This window comes from Merops nubicus, unplaced genomic scaffold (genome assembly GCF_000691845.1).
Source record: "Merops nubicus isolate BGI_N331 unplaced genomic scaffold, ASM69184v1 scaffold24953, whole genome shotgun sequence".
NCBI classification, from domain to species: Eukaryota; Metazoa; Chordata; class Aves; order Coraciiformes; family Meropidae; genus Merops; species Merops nubicus.
Genome location: NW_008599941.1, coordinates 2986 through 17120, shown reverse-complemented (window position 1 = coordinate 17120; position 14135 = coordinate 2986). Strand labels below are relative to the sequence as shown.

General features: G+C 54.0%; 2 protein-coding genes across 2 annotated transcripts; both read left to right on the top strand.

The window, feature by feature from the left end:
* Nucleotides 1–87: 87 nt before the first annotated feature.
* Nucleotides 88–2669, top strand: PSMG3 (proteasome (prosome, macropain) assembly chaperone 3). The gene is made up of 2 exons (XM_008937566.1): nt 88–307; nt 2025–2669. The coding sequence occupies exons 1-2, from the start codon at nt 92–94 to the stop codon at nt 2175–2177; spliced, it is 369 nt and encodes a 122-aa protein (XP_008935814.1). The 5' UTR covers nt 88–91; the 3' UTR covers nt 2178–2669.
* A 4724-nt stretch (nt 2670–7393) lies between these two features.
* On the top strand, nt 7394–11395 carry TMEM184A (transmembrane protein 184A). Its single transcript, XM_008937565.1, has 8 exons — nt 7394–7618; nt 8236–8401; nt 9015–9105; nt 9197–9272; nt 9779–9870; nt 10251–10420; nt 10520–10717; nt 11145–11395. The coding sequence occupies exons 1-8, from the start codon at nt 7394–7396 to the stop codon at nt 11393–11395; spliced, it is 1269 nt and encodes a 422-aa protein (XP_008935813.1).
* The last annotated feature ends 2740 nt before the right edge of the window (nt 11396–14135 follow it).

Sequence of the window (14135 nt, the reverse complement as noted above, 5' to 3'; positions counted from 1 at the left end):
GCGGGTTTGAGGTTTTTATAGTCCCCGGTCTATGATTTTAATCTGATGCGGGTTTATTGTTATTGTTGTGTTCTGTGCTTTGTCCGCAGCGATGGAAGAGAGTCCCATCGTGACGTCCAAGCAGCGGGAGGAGGTGGTGCGCGGGGTCCCGACAGAGGTGGTGTGCACGGCCTTCTCCAACTCCGTCCTCGTGGTGGTCACACAGTACGGCAAGATGGGGACGATTGTCTACGTGGACCCCAACACAGTCGGTGACAACGTGGGCAGGCCCTCGCTCACCACGAAGGTCCTGCTGGGCAAGGATGAGGTGAGAGGGGACTGCAGTGCACAGGCAGCAAGGAAAAGGGGGGATGGAGGAGGTGGGGCTGTGCGGGGTGCCCCGGAGCTGAGGAATCACAGCGGTTAAGCGGTGTCTGCACAGTGGTAAGGTTCGTCTTAAAAATCTTCCGAGGGAAGAGGGGTTCGTCAGACAAGTTTGCACCCTCATCTGGTCTCTGACATAACAAAAGTTTAACTGCCTCTGAGTGGTTTGGGGATCTGTTATCTTGCATCCTGTAGGATATGGATTGCTTCGCCGTTGTTTGTGGAAGGTTTGATAAAGCTCCTGTTGATTTAAGAGTTGCGAGATCAAACACACAGCTTTTGGTAACCTTTTTTTGGGTTTCTGCTCCAGTGGGTTTGTTTCCCTTTTCGAGTCCTTTTTCTCACCGTCAGTCCTGCCCCAGTCTATGCCAGCCCCATAGTGGACTTTAGTTGCCCTTTCGCAAGTGTGCCTGCCAGTACCTTCCCTTGATAAAGTTTAATCTGTTTTGCTTCAACAAAATGAGGTTTTATTGACCATTTCACAGAAGAAAATGTGTTTTGCAAAGTGTCAGCTAGTCAAGCATTAAAGCGGAAAGTTAGAGAGCTACAAGATTATGAGGCTCTCCATCAGGGCTGGAGCTATAAAATGCTGCTTGCTAACCTTAACTAGAAAAACTCTAGCAAAACAAGTGTCTGATTCTATCCACAGCTTCTCCTTATGGAGTTCTCCTTCTTCAGCAGTAGCCTTCCTTCTCTGGATGGGAGATGCTTTGCTTTTCCTGGCATGGTGTCTGCTAACTCTGACCACCTCTCCTCCCAAGCTGATTTTGTGTTTTGTTTGGAAATGGAAAGTGCTTTTGTTTACTTCATTACGTGGCGTTTTTAAACACTTGTATCAACTTAATCCATCTAAAGGCTTTTAGCAGTTTGCTGCCTTCCTTCTTCTCAACATTAACATCCCCGTTTGGGAAGGTGCACACTTCCAAACCACACAGGTAGCTAAAATCGAGCAAACTCATCCTTCTGATAAACATGTAACTGTGGGTGTAAATAAAACCTAGACAGGCTGAATGTTCTTGTTAAAGAAATCTCATTAAGAAGATTATATCCCTTTTCTTTCCTCCTTCAGCCTCACAACTTGTTTCTGTCATCATTCTGTTAACACCAATATGTCTTTTACACGTGGTGTGCAGAGACTGCGTATTTAACCCCCATTTTGGGGTCTCTAGGAGTTGGAAAAATAATAGAGTTTTTTTTCCCACAGCTTGCCAGCAGAATTTACTGTATTCAGCAACAAGTTTGTAAAAGAAAATGTACTTGGGAACTTCTTCAGGAATCTGGCTTTGGTGGAAATGGAGGCATTTTCCATGACTTTTTGTATAATTTGATATTTGGTGGCATAGTTTGGGTGGGAGGATTAGCGGAAAGAAAGAGTCTCTGTGCTGACTTTCCGAGTTTTCCAAACCCGTGCAAAACCTGGAGTCAAGCACAGCTCTAGTTGTTTCAGGGTGATGTGGGTGGCTGGCACTCATGGTCCCACACTCCTCCCTTTGAAGTGCCCCGTGGCGTGGCTTTGCTGACCAGCCAGGCTTGGTGGCTGTGTGGCAGACTGCACGCTCGCTCCAAGTCCGCTCCCTGCCGCTGCAGGACTCTTCCTGTCCTCACTGTGCAGGAGGCCTGTCCCAGCCGTGAGGGCACATCTGTACCCCTTTGCTTTTCAGCCCCTCGTTCATGTTTGTGCCAAGAACCTGGTGGCGTTCGTCTCTCGGGAGGCTGGGAACAAGCCTGTTCTTCTGGCCATGGCTCTGAAGGACAAGACCGCGGAAGGAATACAAGCTCTGCGGGAAGTGATCCGAAGTTGCCAAGTGTGGTGAAGTTGTGCCATCTGGATTCAAGGAAATGATCTTGAGTCCGTGACTCATCACCACTTGTTTGAAAGGACAAGAAATGAAAATGATGGAATGTCTTTGTGCTGGTTTTGGACGTACCGAGGGATTTCATGAATTTTTCTCTACTGTGTAGAACGTTTGTGGGTTTTGTTACCATGACAGGTTTGCAGTCCATGCAGTCAGTGATGAGACGAGAACAATTGTCTCAACGTACAAGAGAAGTATTATTTTTATCACGTTGGGTGGGATGTGTATTTGGGGAGTGGCATGGCTCTCCCTTTGAGTCCTGAGGAGCACAGGATGCCAGGCTCTGTAGCTGCACTGCACCGCAAAGGGGGAACACCCAGTGCAGAGTGAATAAAAGAAACATTGACCAATCTAATTTTACCTCTTTTTGCTTTTTTTTCCTCCATGAAAATCACTTCCATTGAAATACAAGCCCTGGTAACAAATCAACAGCAATTGCATAATAGGAAAGCTTTTCTTGCCTGTTTTCCAGGAAATGGGTCCTATATGACTGGTTTGTGTCCTTATGTCAGTCCCTTCCCTGATGTAATCTGAATCCATTTTCTACTTTCACTCTGAGTTTAAAGAGAGGCAGATAATGACACTCTGCAAATTTCATGAAAGTGATGTCAGGGTGGAAGACAGAACCCAAGATAGTGATGAGAAAAAGAATAACAGCCCTTACAGACTAGGTGGTACTAGTGCATGGGAGTGGTGGCACATAGAGAGCTTGGACCACCTCCACCAAGCTGGCCTTTTTTCAGGAGACATGGGGGCAGAAGGGTCTGGGGGTTACACAGGGGTGTTTCTCCTGAGTCTGTTGAAAAAAGTATTAGGGGAAGTCAGAGGAGTTGATGCAGTGGCTACTAACCAAACCTTCACCATTTTCTTGGGAAGCACATTGGCAACGTTTACCTCTTCCTGTAACATTAACATCAAGCAGGTAAATTTTTAAGTGAGCTGTTAGATGTTTCTGTTACTTAATGAACTCGACTGAGCAGACAGAGGCCAGGTCCTGGGGTCTGGGCAGGAAACGCTTGTGCCAAGACCCACTGCTACCAGTGGTATCAGCACAGAGCCTGCTCCTGCCCCATGAACATCCAGCTGCTGGCTCATTTCTGTTGCTAAAAAAATCCCCTGCAAGTAGGAAAGCAGAAAATGCATTTCGAAAGGTTTCTTTTCTCTGAAGTAAGGGTTATTTACAGTATTTAAGGGATTATGAGAAATGAAACTTTTTTAAAAGTACATCCAAACACTGCAGGCTTGTAGCTGCCCTTGACAAGAATATTCATCTAAAAATAATTTTCCGAACTGTGCTTCCAAGAATCAAAGATTTGCATCTGTCAGAACTCCAAATTTTCCTTCTTTTACACTTTTTTTTTCTGTCTAGGAGGACTGAGAGAGGCATGTGGAATTTGTTAGTGTCGATCCTGGTTTGTTAGTAGGGATTCTTTTCCAACACAAAATCCAATGTATTTTCCAAATCCTGGTGCTCTTATGGTGTCTGTAGCTCCAGCACCTTGTGGAGACCATGAAGTACTTAGCAAATAGAATGTATATGGTATTTTCTAACAGTGATACAGTGACATAGCACCGCTGTGCCCTGAAGACCTGACTGTTACTGCCTAAAAGCCAACCGTGAGTTAGACACCTGAATTTCCTGGTTCTGTGTGGCACCAGCTCTGCACAGGGTGCTGGGTAAAGGAAGGATGTGGAGTTCTCTCCCATCTGATGCTCCAAGCCAGGACAGACTTTTGCTGCCTCTACACGGCTGGTGAATTAGTCTGTGAGCAATTGGCCCTTCCACTTTGCTCCTCTCTGCCCTGCAGTAAACCAGGGGGAAGCCCTGCCCCTCAAAACAGGCCCCGTCTGCCAGTGCCACCGGCCACCTGCTGTTCCCCAGGTGAGGGTTAGTTCCCACCGGCAGGGTTAGTTCCCAGCCTCCACAGCTGCCCGGGCAGAGCTCTCCGCGGCTTCCCATCCGTGTTTGCTTTGCGGGCGTGGGTGCCGGCGCGGCGGGCTGGACGGGTAGGTTGGGTGGCTTCTCTGGAGGAGGTGAAGCCCGACCTGCTGCTCCAGCCCCGCGGGGCCGGGGTGCAGGGAGGGTGAGCTGGGTGCTGGCAGGGCCCGCTGACAGTGGGTGGGCAGGGCTAGGAGGGTGCCCGGAGGAGGAGTCTCCCGCGGGTGCAGGTGGAGGAGGGAGCAGGGGATATGGAGGCAGGTGCCTGGCAGCCAGACCCGCTCCCGGAGGAGCTCCACAGGGTGAGTGGGGCCCTTTGGGGGTGTGCAGCAATCGGGGGCTCCCTCCCACGGAGCAGAGGTTGTCCCAGCCGTCCGTCCCGAGCAGCCGTGCGAGGGCAGAGGCTGCTGCAAGAGCCCCGTGCGTGCGTCACTCACTCCTCCGGACGGGCTTTGAGCAGGGCTGGATGCTGCCCTGCCCTGTCTTATAGCTGTGTGCCTTAGGTCCTTCCTCCTGGACGCCTTGGGGTGGTGGGGTGAGCAACCCCCGTGCCCTGGCTTTATCTGCAAGCAGTCAGGAGGAAAGGCAGGTCTCTGCGTGGTGGGACTGAACCTGGATGCTCTGCTCCCCGGGATGGGGTCAGGGATCTCCCCCCTTACTGGGGTGCACAGCCAGCACCACAGAGGCACTGGTGGGGGCTGCGGGGGCTCGCCTTTCCCTCCCATCTATCCCAGCCACACAAGGGCCACTGCTGAGGTGGGGATTTGCCCCAGGGGCTCTGGAACACTGGGAGGGATGTGAGCTGGGAGTTCCGGCTCTGGCAGCCTGCAGAAGGAGGAGAATCCCTGGGAAAGCACACAGCCCTGTTCACAGGTGTCCTGCCTGACCACAGGTTTCACTGTTCAGTTTATCTTCTGCTCGGTGCTCACTTAGCATCTCCAATATCCCAGGGAGTGAGCGTAACAGGTAGACAGTGCGTGACAGGTCCCTGCAAGGTGTCGGGATCTGCCAGCCTGGATGTGGCTCTGGCGCGGGCCCGTCGAGGAGCTGAGTTTTGCAGCTAATATTTGTCTCAGTGTCTCCTCGCTGCCTTTGTTTCGGAAGCAAATGGCCCTCTATCTGCATTGAATTGCCCGGCTCCCTTGCACAGCCGGGATCCAATTACCTCTGGACCTGGGAGCCCTGTCTCCAAGTGGCACCGGGGCTTTTGTTTTTAATGACTCGCTCTGAAGGCGTGTGACAATGCAGGGGAGCCTGCCAGCACCGGCTGCTGGTGCCACCCTGCCCGTACCCATGGCTGGGAAAGCTAACAGGGGCTGGCATGTCTTGGGCCAGGCATCTGTGGCAGGGCGCTGGGTGGAAAACAGAATACCTGGGTCTAGGATGAGCACAGCTCTCCGCCATGTGCTGGGAAGTGAGCTGAACCATGTCCTTCCCTCTCGTGATGCTCTGGCAGAGGGAAAGCATGGCCAAATCCAGCCATGCAGCCCCAGCCAGCAGCAAGGCAGCACCCAAAAAGAGCAGGGAATGATGGGGAACAGGACACAGCGGGGCTCTGCCCTCCCTCCCCACGCTCTGAGCTACCTCTGTCCTCTGGTTAATGTTTACAAGGCAGGTCGGGCACCGTCGCAGTCTGTCCAAAGACCAGATCCCTCCCCGGCTCCCCCTGGGATCCTTCTTCCTGCTGGCCCAGTGACGGGGAGGACAAACCCGGCCCCCTGCTGCCCCGGTGCCAGTCTCAGCCCCGCTGTCCCCCCAGGCACCCCTGCTCCGTGGGCACACGGGGTGAGCTCCTGGGACCGTGCCAGCACACCCGGGCATCTCCGCTTACCGGCGGCTCCTGCCAGGCGGGGCGGGAGGAGAGGTATTTTTAGGACTGTCGATCTGCCACCAGCTGAGTTTCCTCTCCTGTGAGGTTGGGGTTCGGGGAGAGGGCAGGAGAGGCAGCCACAGGGTGAGCTCTTCGGTTTGTTTTCTGCCTTTAATTGGGCCGAGGTCATTCTCTGCCACTCTTATCCATGGCTGATATTTTCTTGCCTCTCAACAATTCGTGCTCACAGTTTTACCCCCAGGTGATAGTTACCCAGCAGCTAAAATCTTTGTTTATTAACAAGGCACTGAGAAGCATCTGTATTGTTAGAGCTCTGCTCACAGGTTGTTGGTTTGGTTTTTTTTTACTAAACCACTATTGTTATACTTGGACAAAAGCAGCTTTCCATAGATTAGCAGAAGGAGAGGCCAACCATGGCAGTTTATGCATCTGTTGGCCTTGAGATATGAAGCTGCCCTATAAATAAGAGTGTATTATTAGGTTGGTCCTTGCTGTCTGGAGCTGCAGGGAACACTGTGCCCTTACATCCCAGCCACCCCCTGCACTAGGAGTGCTCAGTGCCTTGGGGCGACCAGCACTGAGGGGGACAGACCTGCTGGGGAGATGCTGGAGTGCTTCAGCAGCCCCAAAGGCCAGCAGCTCTGCCTGCTCTGCCTGCAGCGTGGCAGGCTCACTCCCCTGTGCTGCATTTGGATGCAGGAGGGACTGCTCGCTGCCCTTCAGGTCTTGAGGTTGGCATTGCCGGCACACTGAGACCCCCCACAGCCCCAAAATGACCAAGGCTGGCCAAACAACCTGGTGAGGCCAAGCCTCTGGCTTCTTGGGCAGCTCTGGGGTTTTCCCCTAGCAGGCTGTGCATGATGAAAGGATCCCAATTTGGGGGGGGTCACAGGGATCCTGGTGTTTTCTGGGATCAGTGTCCTGATGGCTTGTTGGTAAGAGACTCATTATTATCATGGGTGAAGGATGAATGTAACCCTTAAGTGTCTGGTTCCTCATGGAGAAGGGTCCTGAGCCACAAGTGTGAACTCACAGGGGCACAAATGTAGGCAGGTCTTTCCCTTTCAAGCAGGATAGCGACCCCTGAGAAAACAAGAAGGGGAAGCAAGGATGGGAAGGAGAAGTGTGTGTTTTGGGGCACACGAAGACTGCACACACCCCAGAGAAAAGAGGGTCTGCTCTTGAAGGACATTCAGATTTTCCTGCAGGAGAAGCAGACTCAGCCATGGTGTATAGGCTGGTCTGGGTGAGGGGCACCCTGGAAAAACCCTGGGGAGGAGATAAACCTCACCAGAGGTTTGTCCACACTGTGTGGGCTGGGCAATCTGCTGGGACCTTCCCCTTCACCAGCTAACCTGGGTGCTGCCTTCCTGTGCCACTCCCCTTGCCTCTCCCTCCCTGCAGATGAGTAACGCCGTGTGGGCCGTGCCCTCTCCCGCGGCACTTGGCACACCAGGGCTGGCCACGGTGGCCAGGCTGGCCTCAGCCCCCCCGTCCCTGGCCCGTGCCATGCTCTCAGCTGCCCACAACGACTCCCAGGATGGGCAGCAGCTTTTCCTGACCACGACAGCGGCGCGGGTCATCTCCGGCATCTTCGTGTGGTCGGCACTCATCGTCACCTTCCACCAGGTATGGGCTGGGGCGGAGACGGGGCTGGGCGCCGGGGGTGACATGGGGCAGGACTATTGATTGCCCCCAAGTTCATCACAAATCTCTCAGCTCCGGGTAAATATTTCCTCCTGTTGCTGCCCAGAGGGGATATCTCCACCGGCAGGAGCCTGGTACTGACAGCTCCGGAGGGTGGACTTTGCCCACACGCTCCCTGGGTGGCTGCCAGAGCCAGGAGAGGCTGCTGGGCATCAGCACTGCCCCGAGGCAACGTCCAGCGTGGGGTATCATCTGGCATCTCACGTGGGGTCCGGGTCTCTGGGGTGCACACCACTGCCTGCCTTGAAGCACACCACCAGTGGGCACGGTTTTGGATGCTGCACAGATCCGTGCTGCTGAAGGTGGCACAGGGACTGGCACAGAGGAGGGCACGCTCCTTGCAGAGCCCTGGGGAAAAGACCCAATTTCCACATGTTCTCATGGAAGGGCCCCAGGGACTGGGATGGAGCCTGTCTCACACTGGGTCTGTGGTGGAAAGCCAGCAGTGCTCTCACTGTTGGGAGGAGGGCTGGCACAGGACCCATGCAGGCTGGGGCCACGGTTCTGCTCCTGACTGATGGTAGCTGGGCCCTCTGCAGATCTACACCCACCTGAGGAGTTACACCATCCCCAAGGAGCAGCGCTACATCATCCGCATCCTCTTCATCGTGCCCATCTACGCCTTCGACTCCTGGCTCAGCCTCCTCCTCCTCGGCAGCCACCAGTACTACGTCTACTTCGACTCGGTGCGCGACTGCTATGAAGGTACGAGCAGCCCCTCCTTGGCAGGGAGGCTGATGGCAAAGCAGGGCTCTTGTCTCACTGACGTGTCTCTGGAGTGTCCTGGGTTGCACCCATCTCTTTCACTTCCCAGTCTCCCTTCCTAACGCGGAGCTTTTCCCCTTCCTTCTCCATTGGCAGCAGCAGGGGATGCCCCACAGGTAGACATGACCTGGCGTCTTTCTGACACCTGCCTGCAGGCTCAGAGGGACCCCAGCCTCATGCTGCTGGAGAAAGAATTTTTCTGTCTGCCTTTGGGGTAGAAATGTGGTTTCTCTAAAGCAGAAGGTAGACACACGTAAGATATTGGGGTGCTGGGGTGTGTTGAGGTGCAAGGGAAGCTCCTCAGGGTTAAGGCTGCTCTTCTACCTTGTTGCTCTGCCCCTGGGGAATGGAGGGGTATGGGCACGTGCATTACTTCAGGTTTGGAGTATATGAAAAATAAGTGGTGTGGATGTCCAAGAAAACTGTTCAGGACTTGCTTGTTGCTGGCCACCAGCTGTTCATTCTATCCCTTAGCAATTTTGAGGTCCTCCCATGCAGACAGTCCCTGGATCTCCATCAGCCCTGCTGACCGTGTCTGCCCTTGCCTTGCCAGCTTTCGTGATTTACAGCTTCCTGAGCCTGTGCTTCGAGTACCTCGGGGGGGAGAGCACCATCATGACAGAGATCCGAGGGAAGCCCATCACGTAAGTCCCAGCGTCCCACGAGTTCCTCGGCCCTCCGCTCTCTTTCCCCATCCAGCAGTCCCAACAACACCTCCTCGGCTTCTGCTTCCAGGTCTAGCTGCTTTTATGGGACCTGCTGCCTGCAGGGCATGTCCTACTCCATCGGGTTCCTGCGCTTCTGCAAGCAGGTGGGTACCTGAGGGGCACTTCGGCCCCGCTCCCCTCCAAGGGCTCCCCGAGCAGCAGGTCCCTTCCCCTCTGCCCTGCCAAGAGGCCTCTGCTTCACTGCTCCACCGAGATGCTATTTTGGGTTTTTTTCCTCCAAGGGAGGCAGCTCACCCAGCTCCCCGGCACCTGGCCAGCAGCAGGGAGCTATACTCTGTCCTTGCCTGTGACTCACTGCTGAGTCAGGGTCTCCTCCCACTGCAGAGCCGAGATTGCCATCTCTGGCCAGTCCCAGGTTAGCCTGGACGCTCTCTGGCTCTCCAGGGCTGCGCTGCAGGCTGGATCCTGGCCCCGCTCCGTCTGCAAGCCATCCGTCCCCACCCCACAGCCACTCCTGTGATGGAGAGCTGCACCCTCCTGTGTGTCCCTGTCCCGGGAGCAAAGGGGATGGCTCATGTGGAGGGAGCTGCAGGGGGGGTGGTGAGACACCCCTGCTGCCCAGGGTGCTCCCTGTCTCTCCCCTGTGCAGGCCACGCTGCAGTTCTGCATCGTGAAGCCCCTCATGGCGATCGTCACCATCATCCTGCAGGCCTTCGGGAAGTACCACGACGGGGACTTCAAGTGAGGATGCTGGGTCAGGCTGGGGAGGGTGAAGGGGACGGGATGGGTCCCTGCTCCCTTGCAAGGGGCAGGGTGTCCTGCCAGCCCTCCACAACGAGCTGCTCTGCTTGTCGAGCATAGGAAGCCCGAAGCACCAGAGAATGGAGGCTCACTGCCCCCAAACGAGAAAGGGATGAAACTCCTGCAGCCCATAATAAAAAAGGTCCCATCAACAGAGGAAAAGCTGAGAGCAGCCCCTGCCCCCCACCTTACCCCCTGCCTTACCTTCCATGGCTGCCAAGCCATGCACTGCTCCCTTCCCCATTTGATCCTTCTTTGCCTCCAGGGGCACTTGCTTCGTGTCCCGCAGCCCAGGGCAGCAGCTTTCTCTCTCCTCACAGCGTCCAAAGCGGTTACCTCTACATCACCATCATCTACAACTTCTCTGTCAGCCTGGCCCTTTACGCCCTCTTCCTCTTCTACTTCGCCACCATGGACCTGCTGCGCCCCTTTAAGCCAGTCCTCAAGTTCATCACCATCAAGGCAGTCATCTTCCTCTCCTTCTGGCAAGGTGAGTCCCCCCGAGAATCCCCGGCACTCCTGCTCCCGTAGCCCCACCTGACCCAGGGATGCAGGACCAGAGCTGATCCCTCTCTCTTCCCCTGCACAGGGACGCTGCTGGCGATCCTGGAGAAATGTGGAGTGATCCCTGAAGTTCAGATCATCGATGGGAAAGAGGTGGGAGCTGGGACAGTGGCTGCTGGCTACCAGAACTTCATCATCTGCATTGAGATGTTCTTTGCTTCCATTGCCCTGCGCTACGCATTCACCTGCCAGGTGTACAGAGAGAAGAAAGAAAACTCAACAGGTAACTTTTCCTCTCTCCTTCCTTCCTTCATCGGTGACTAAGGAAAGAGGAGGACCCCCCCTTATAGCATTACCAATGGGATGCTAAAAACCACCAGAGGAACTTCCTTCTCCTGTGCTCCATGAGTTCCTTCTCCCCCTTCTAGCATGATACCCATGAGCCATAGTGAGGGAATAGGAAGAGAGGCTGTGGTGTGGATGGGCAGAATTAGAGGATTTGGGTATTATGACACATGCTGCTGGAGAGATTCCAGCCTCTTTGAAACACAGATCAGGGGTTGCCTCCCTTCGCCTACCACAAGCTGACGTGGCCCACAATGAGCCCCTGATTGTGAATCTCTAAGGAAAAGTGTTACTCCAGTTGTGAAGTGCTTAGGCTCATTGACTCTCTGATGTTCCATCACCCTCCTGCTCTCCCTGTTTTTCAGCAAACCTTGCCCCGATGCAGAGCATCTCGAGCGGGCTGAAGGAGACCATAAGCCCCCAGGACATTGTGCAGGATGCAATCCACAACTTCTCCCCTGCATACCAGCAGTACACCCAGCAGTCAATGCAGGAGGCAGAGCGCCAAGCACCCGGGGAAAATGGGCACGTGGCCACCAGGATGGATGGACTGAGCAGCAGAAAGAGCAAAAACATTGAGAAGAGGGTGCTGATCCTGTCAGATGAGGAGCTGTAGGAGACGTCGCACAGGACAGTGACACTGGAGAGGTTTAAACGCATGGAAATGGGAGCTGTCTCAAGCCTGAGACAACCTGGTCTAACCCTAGTACTGAGAAGCCAGGCACTCTACCCAAAAAGCCAGTCTCTCGAAGGGAAGATGCAATAACCCAGGGACAGGTTAAATCAGATAGTGCCAGTTTCTGCTCTCCCATCTCCACTGGTGTTAGGGAGTGGGCTGTCCTTGCCCCCAAGTTGTGGTCTGGGCTCTGCCGCCTCACTGCTGGGGTCTTGTCTCCAGGGAGGAGACCCGGGCTGCACGATAGACCAGCTGCCCTCACCCTCCTCGTACTTCCAAAGCAGTGCTAAGGCCTAAGAGAAATGCTTTTCTCAGCACAGTTCTGCTCTAGTTTCTCCTGATTTGAGTAAAAACTGATCTCGAAGGGCCCCATGGAGAAAACCAGCCCAGGAAGGTGACTTCACTTCACCTCAAAACCCGGTAACAGTTGAAAGACGTCATTCCTTATTTTTACATCTTCTCCTCTCTCCTTCCCCCAGAAAAGCCTACGGAGTTTTGCAGAAGACCTTTACAGGGAGGAAGAGTAAGTCATCCTCTCCCCTTCCAGATGGGGCTGCAGCTGCCCGAGGGCCTCCCCTGGGAGCAGGACCTCCCTGGGGCTAACCCGGGGTCTTGCAGCTGCATTTCTGCGAGCGGCCGGTGACAGAAGCACTTGTTTATGTCTAAAGCAACTTATCTCTGAATGGATCAGAAGTTGAAAGGGATTCCAGCTTCTTTATCGGAATCTTTATTAAGGAACCAGACTGTGACTGGTGGCGGTAGGAATGCGCTCACTGGGAACCGTCTGTCCCTCCTAACCCTCTGCTATTTAGCATCCCTGGGCTTTGCCCATCCTGAGGAAGGCAGGCAGGACCTGAGCCTGGCCAGGACAGTGGTAGGGATGGAGACATGCTGGGGGATGCTGCTGCTCAGGGCAGGACCACTGGCAGGGGGAGATGCTGCATAGAGACTCTCCCCATAGCAAACAGCGATGGAGATCGAGCATGCTTCTGTTAAACCTCCCCTCTGTTTGGTTATTTTTTTTCTTTTTCCTCCCAATTTTTAGTCCAATTTTTATTCCCCTGTTAATCAGATGATCCCTGGAACTTACTTAGGCACTGGCCGGGCTGTTTGGTGGGGGGAGCTGGGTGGTGAAAGGATGAAGGCAAGTCTACAGCCTCAGACTTGCAGTCGCGTGGCAAACAAATAATGGGTAAAGCTGAGAGTCATTTTACATGCAACTCTTACCTTATTTTTTACCCCCCTGCTCTTAAACTCCAGAATGTAAATCACAACATGAAATTATTTTATTTATGAAGTTTTTTTCTAATAAACAGCAATTTCTACCAGAGCGAGCAAGTGTTTTCACTTAGCTCAGCAAGCAAAGCCCACAATCTGCCTGTTACTGCACTAATGCTGATGCTCTTAAACTCAATGTCCTCCCTGCCCCTTGATGCTGGCCCAGCAGAAATACCTGCACATGCAGCATCCTGCACATTTTGGCACTCTCACGGGATTTGTGCTCATCTTTTTCACTCCACAAAGAGTGTGTGTGTCCCCTGCTTCCTCTCCTTGCACTGCATCTCTTCCAACCCTCACCCAAGCTTCGGAAGCAGCGTTCAGAGCTGCTGGATCTGCTTTAGCCAAGCTAAGCCCAGACTCCAACAAGACAACCTCAATTTGTCATTGTTGGAGAAATCTTACCGTGCTGGCAGCCTGGACTCCACACAGGCAGCCTACAGCTAAGCCAGTCTCACCAATCCCTCTGCTCCAAAGCACCATCCTGCTCAGCTGGTGAGACCACCGCCACTTTTCCTGCAAGGAGGTCCTTAAACAAGAGCCACTCTGTGCATCCAGGCATCGATCCAGGGTCCTGCACATCCTGGGAACAGCCTCAGCACTCAGGGATGAGGCTGCTAGGCTTTGTTGACACAGCCAGCAGGGAAGCAGGGACATCTCTGAGCTGAACACCTCGGGTCTTTTCCACCCCTCTGGCTGCAGCTGCAGGAACAGAGGCTGCTCCAGCTCTCAGGGCGAGGACAGACTGCAAAGGTGATGATGGCACATCTGTTGGCACGCTCACAGCCGCCGAGATAAAGACTTGCACAAGAACACAGCAAGAAACATAGTTGTACTTCATTGCACAATGATCGACTCCGGTGCATAATGGGCTGCATTCATTGCTCTTGCCAGCAGGTGCAATTCCCACTGCAGACAGTAACATTTGCCTCTTTATGTCAAGCCCTGATTACTGTATTATATGTAAAACAGGTCTTTTTTGCAAGCAAAACAAGGGGGGAGAAAAAAAAAAAGGGAAAAAATCAGCTGTGAGTCATCCAAGTCAGCAGTGTGATACCAGCCTGAAGGAGCCGTGCTGGGCTGGACACCAGCTGGCTGCTGCACCATGCAACAGCAGGCAACGCTCCCCTCTCCAGCAGGCTCCAGCTTGGCCTCCTGGTTGTCCTTTTTCTTGGAGAAGGGAAGAGAGACAAGAGCTCACGGCTCAGGCTGGGCGCCGACACGGCCCTCAACCATTATGCTGTCAAAACACCTCCCCGGGGAAGAGAAGCGCCCTGGGGGATGTGGGCTGGACGTGCTCCCCGGCAGACACGGCTCTGGGTCTCCTCCACCTCCCCAGCAAGGACGGGGGGAAGCTGGCGGGGAGCACAGGGGTGACCTCCCCGGAGCCCGGCTGTGGCTG

What these genes read in the sequence shown, in the direction of transcription:
- PSMG3 (XM_008937566.1), top strand. Translation starts at nt 92, where the DNA reads ATGGAAGAGAGTCCCATCGTGACGTCCAAGCAGCGGGAGGAGGTGGTG. An exon ending in TCCTGCTGGGCAAGGATGAG is followed by an intron (nt 308 to 2,024) that starts GTGAGAGGGGAC and finishes TTTGCTTTTCAG; the next exon opens with CCCCTCGTTCATGTTTGTGC.
- TMEM184A (XM_008937565.1), top strand. Translation starts at nt 7,394, where the DNA reads ATGAGTAACGCCGTGTGGGCCGTGCCCTCTCCCGCGGCACTTGGCACA. An exon ending in GGTGCGCGACTGCTATGAAG is followed by an intron (nt 8,402 to 9,014) that starts GTACGAGCAGCC and finishes TTGCCTTGCCAG; the next exon opens with CTTTCGTGATTTACAGCTTC. An exon ending in TCCTGCGCTTCTGCAAGCAG is followed by an intron (nt 9,273 to 9,778) that starts GTGGGTACCTGA and finishes TCCCCTGTGCAG; the next exon opens with GCCACGCTGCAGTTCTGCAT.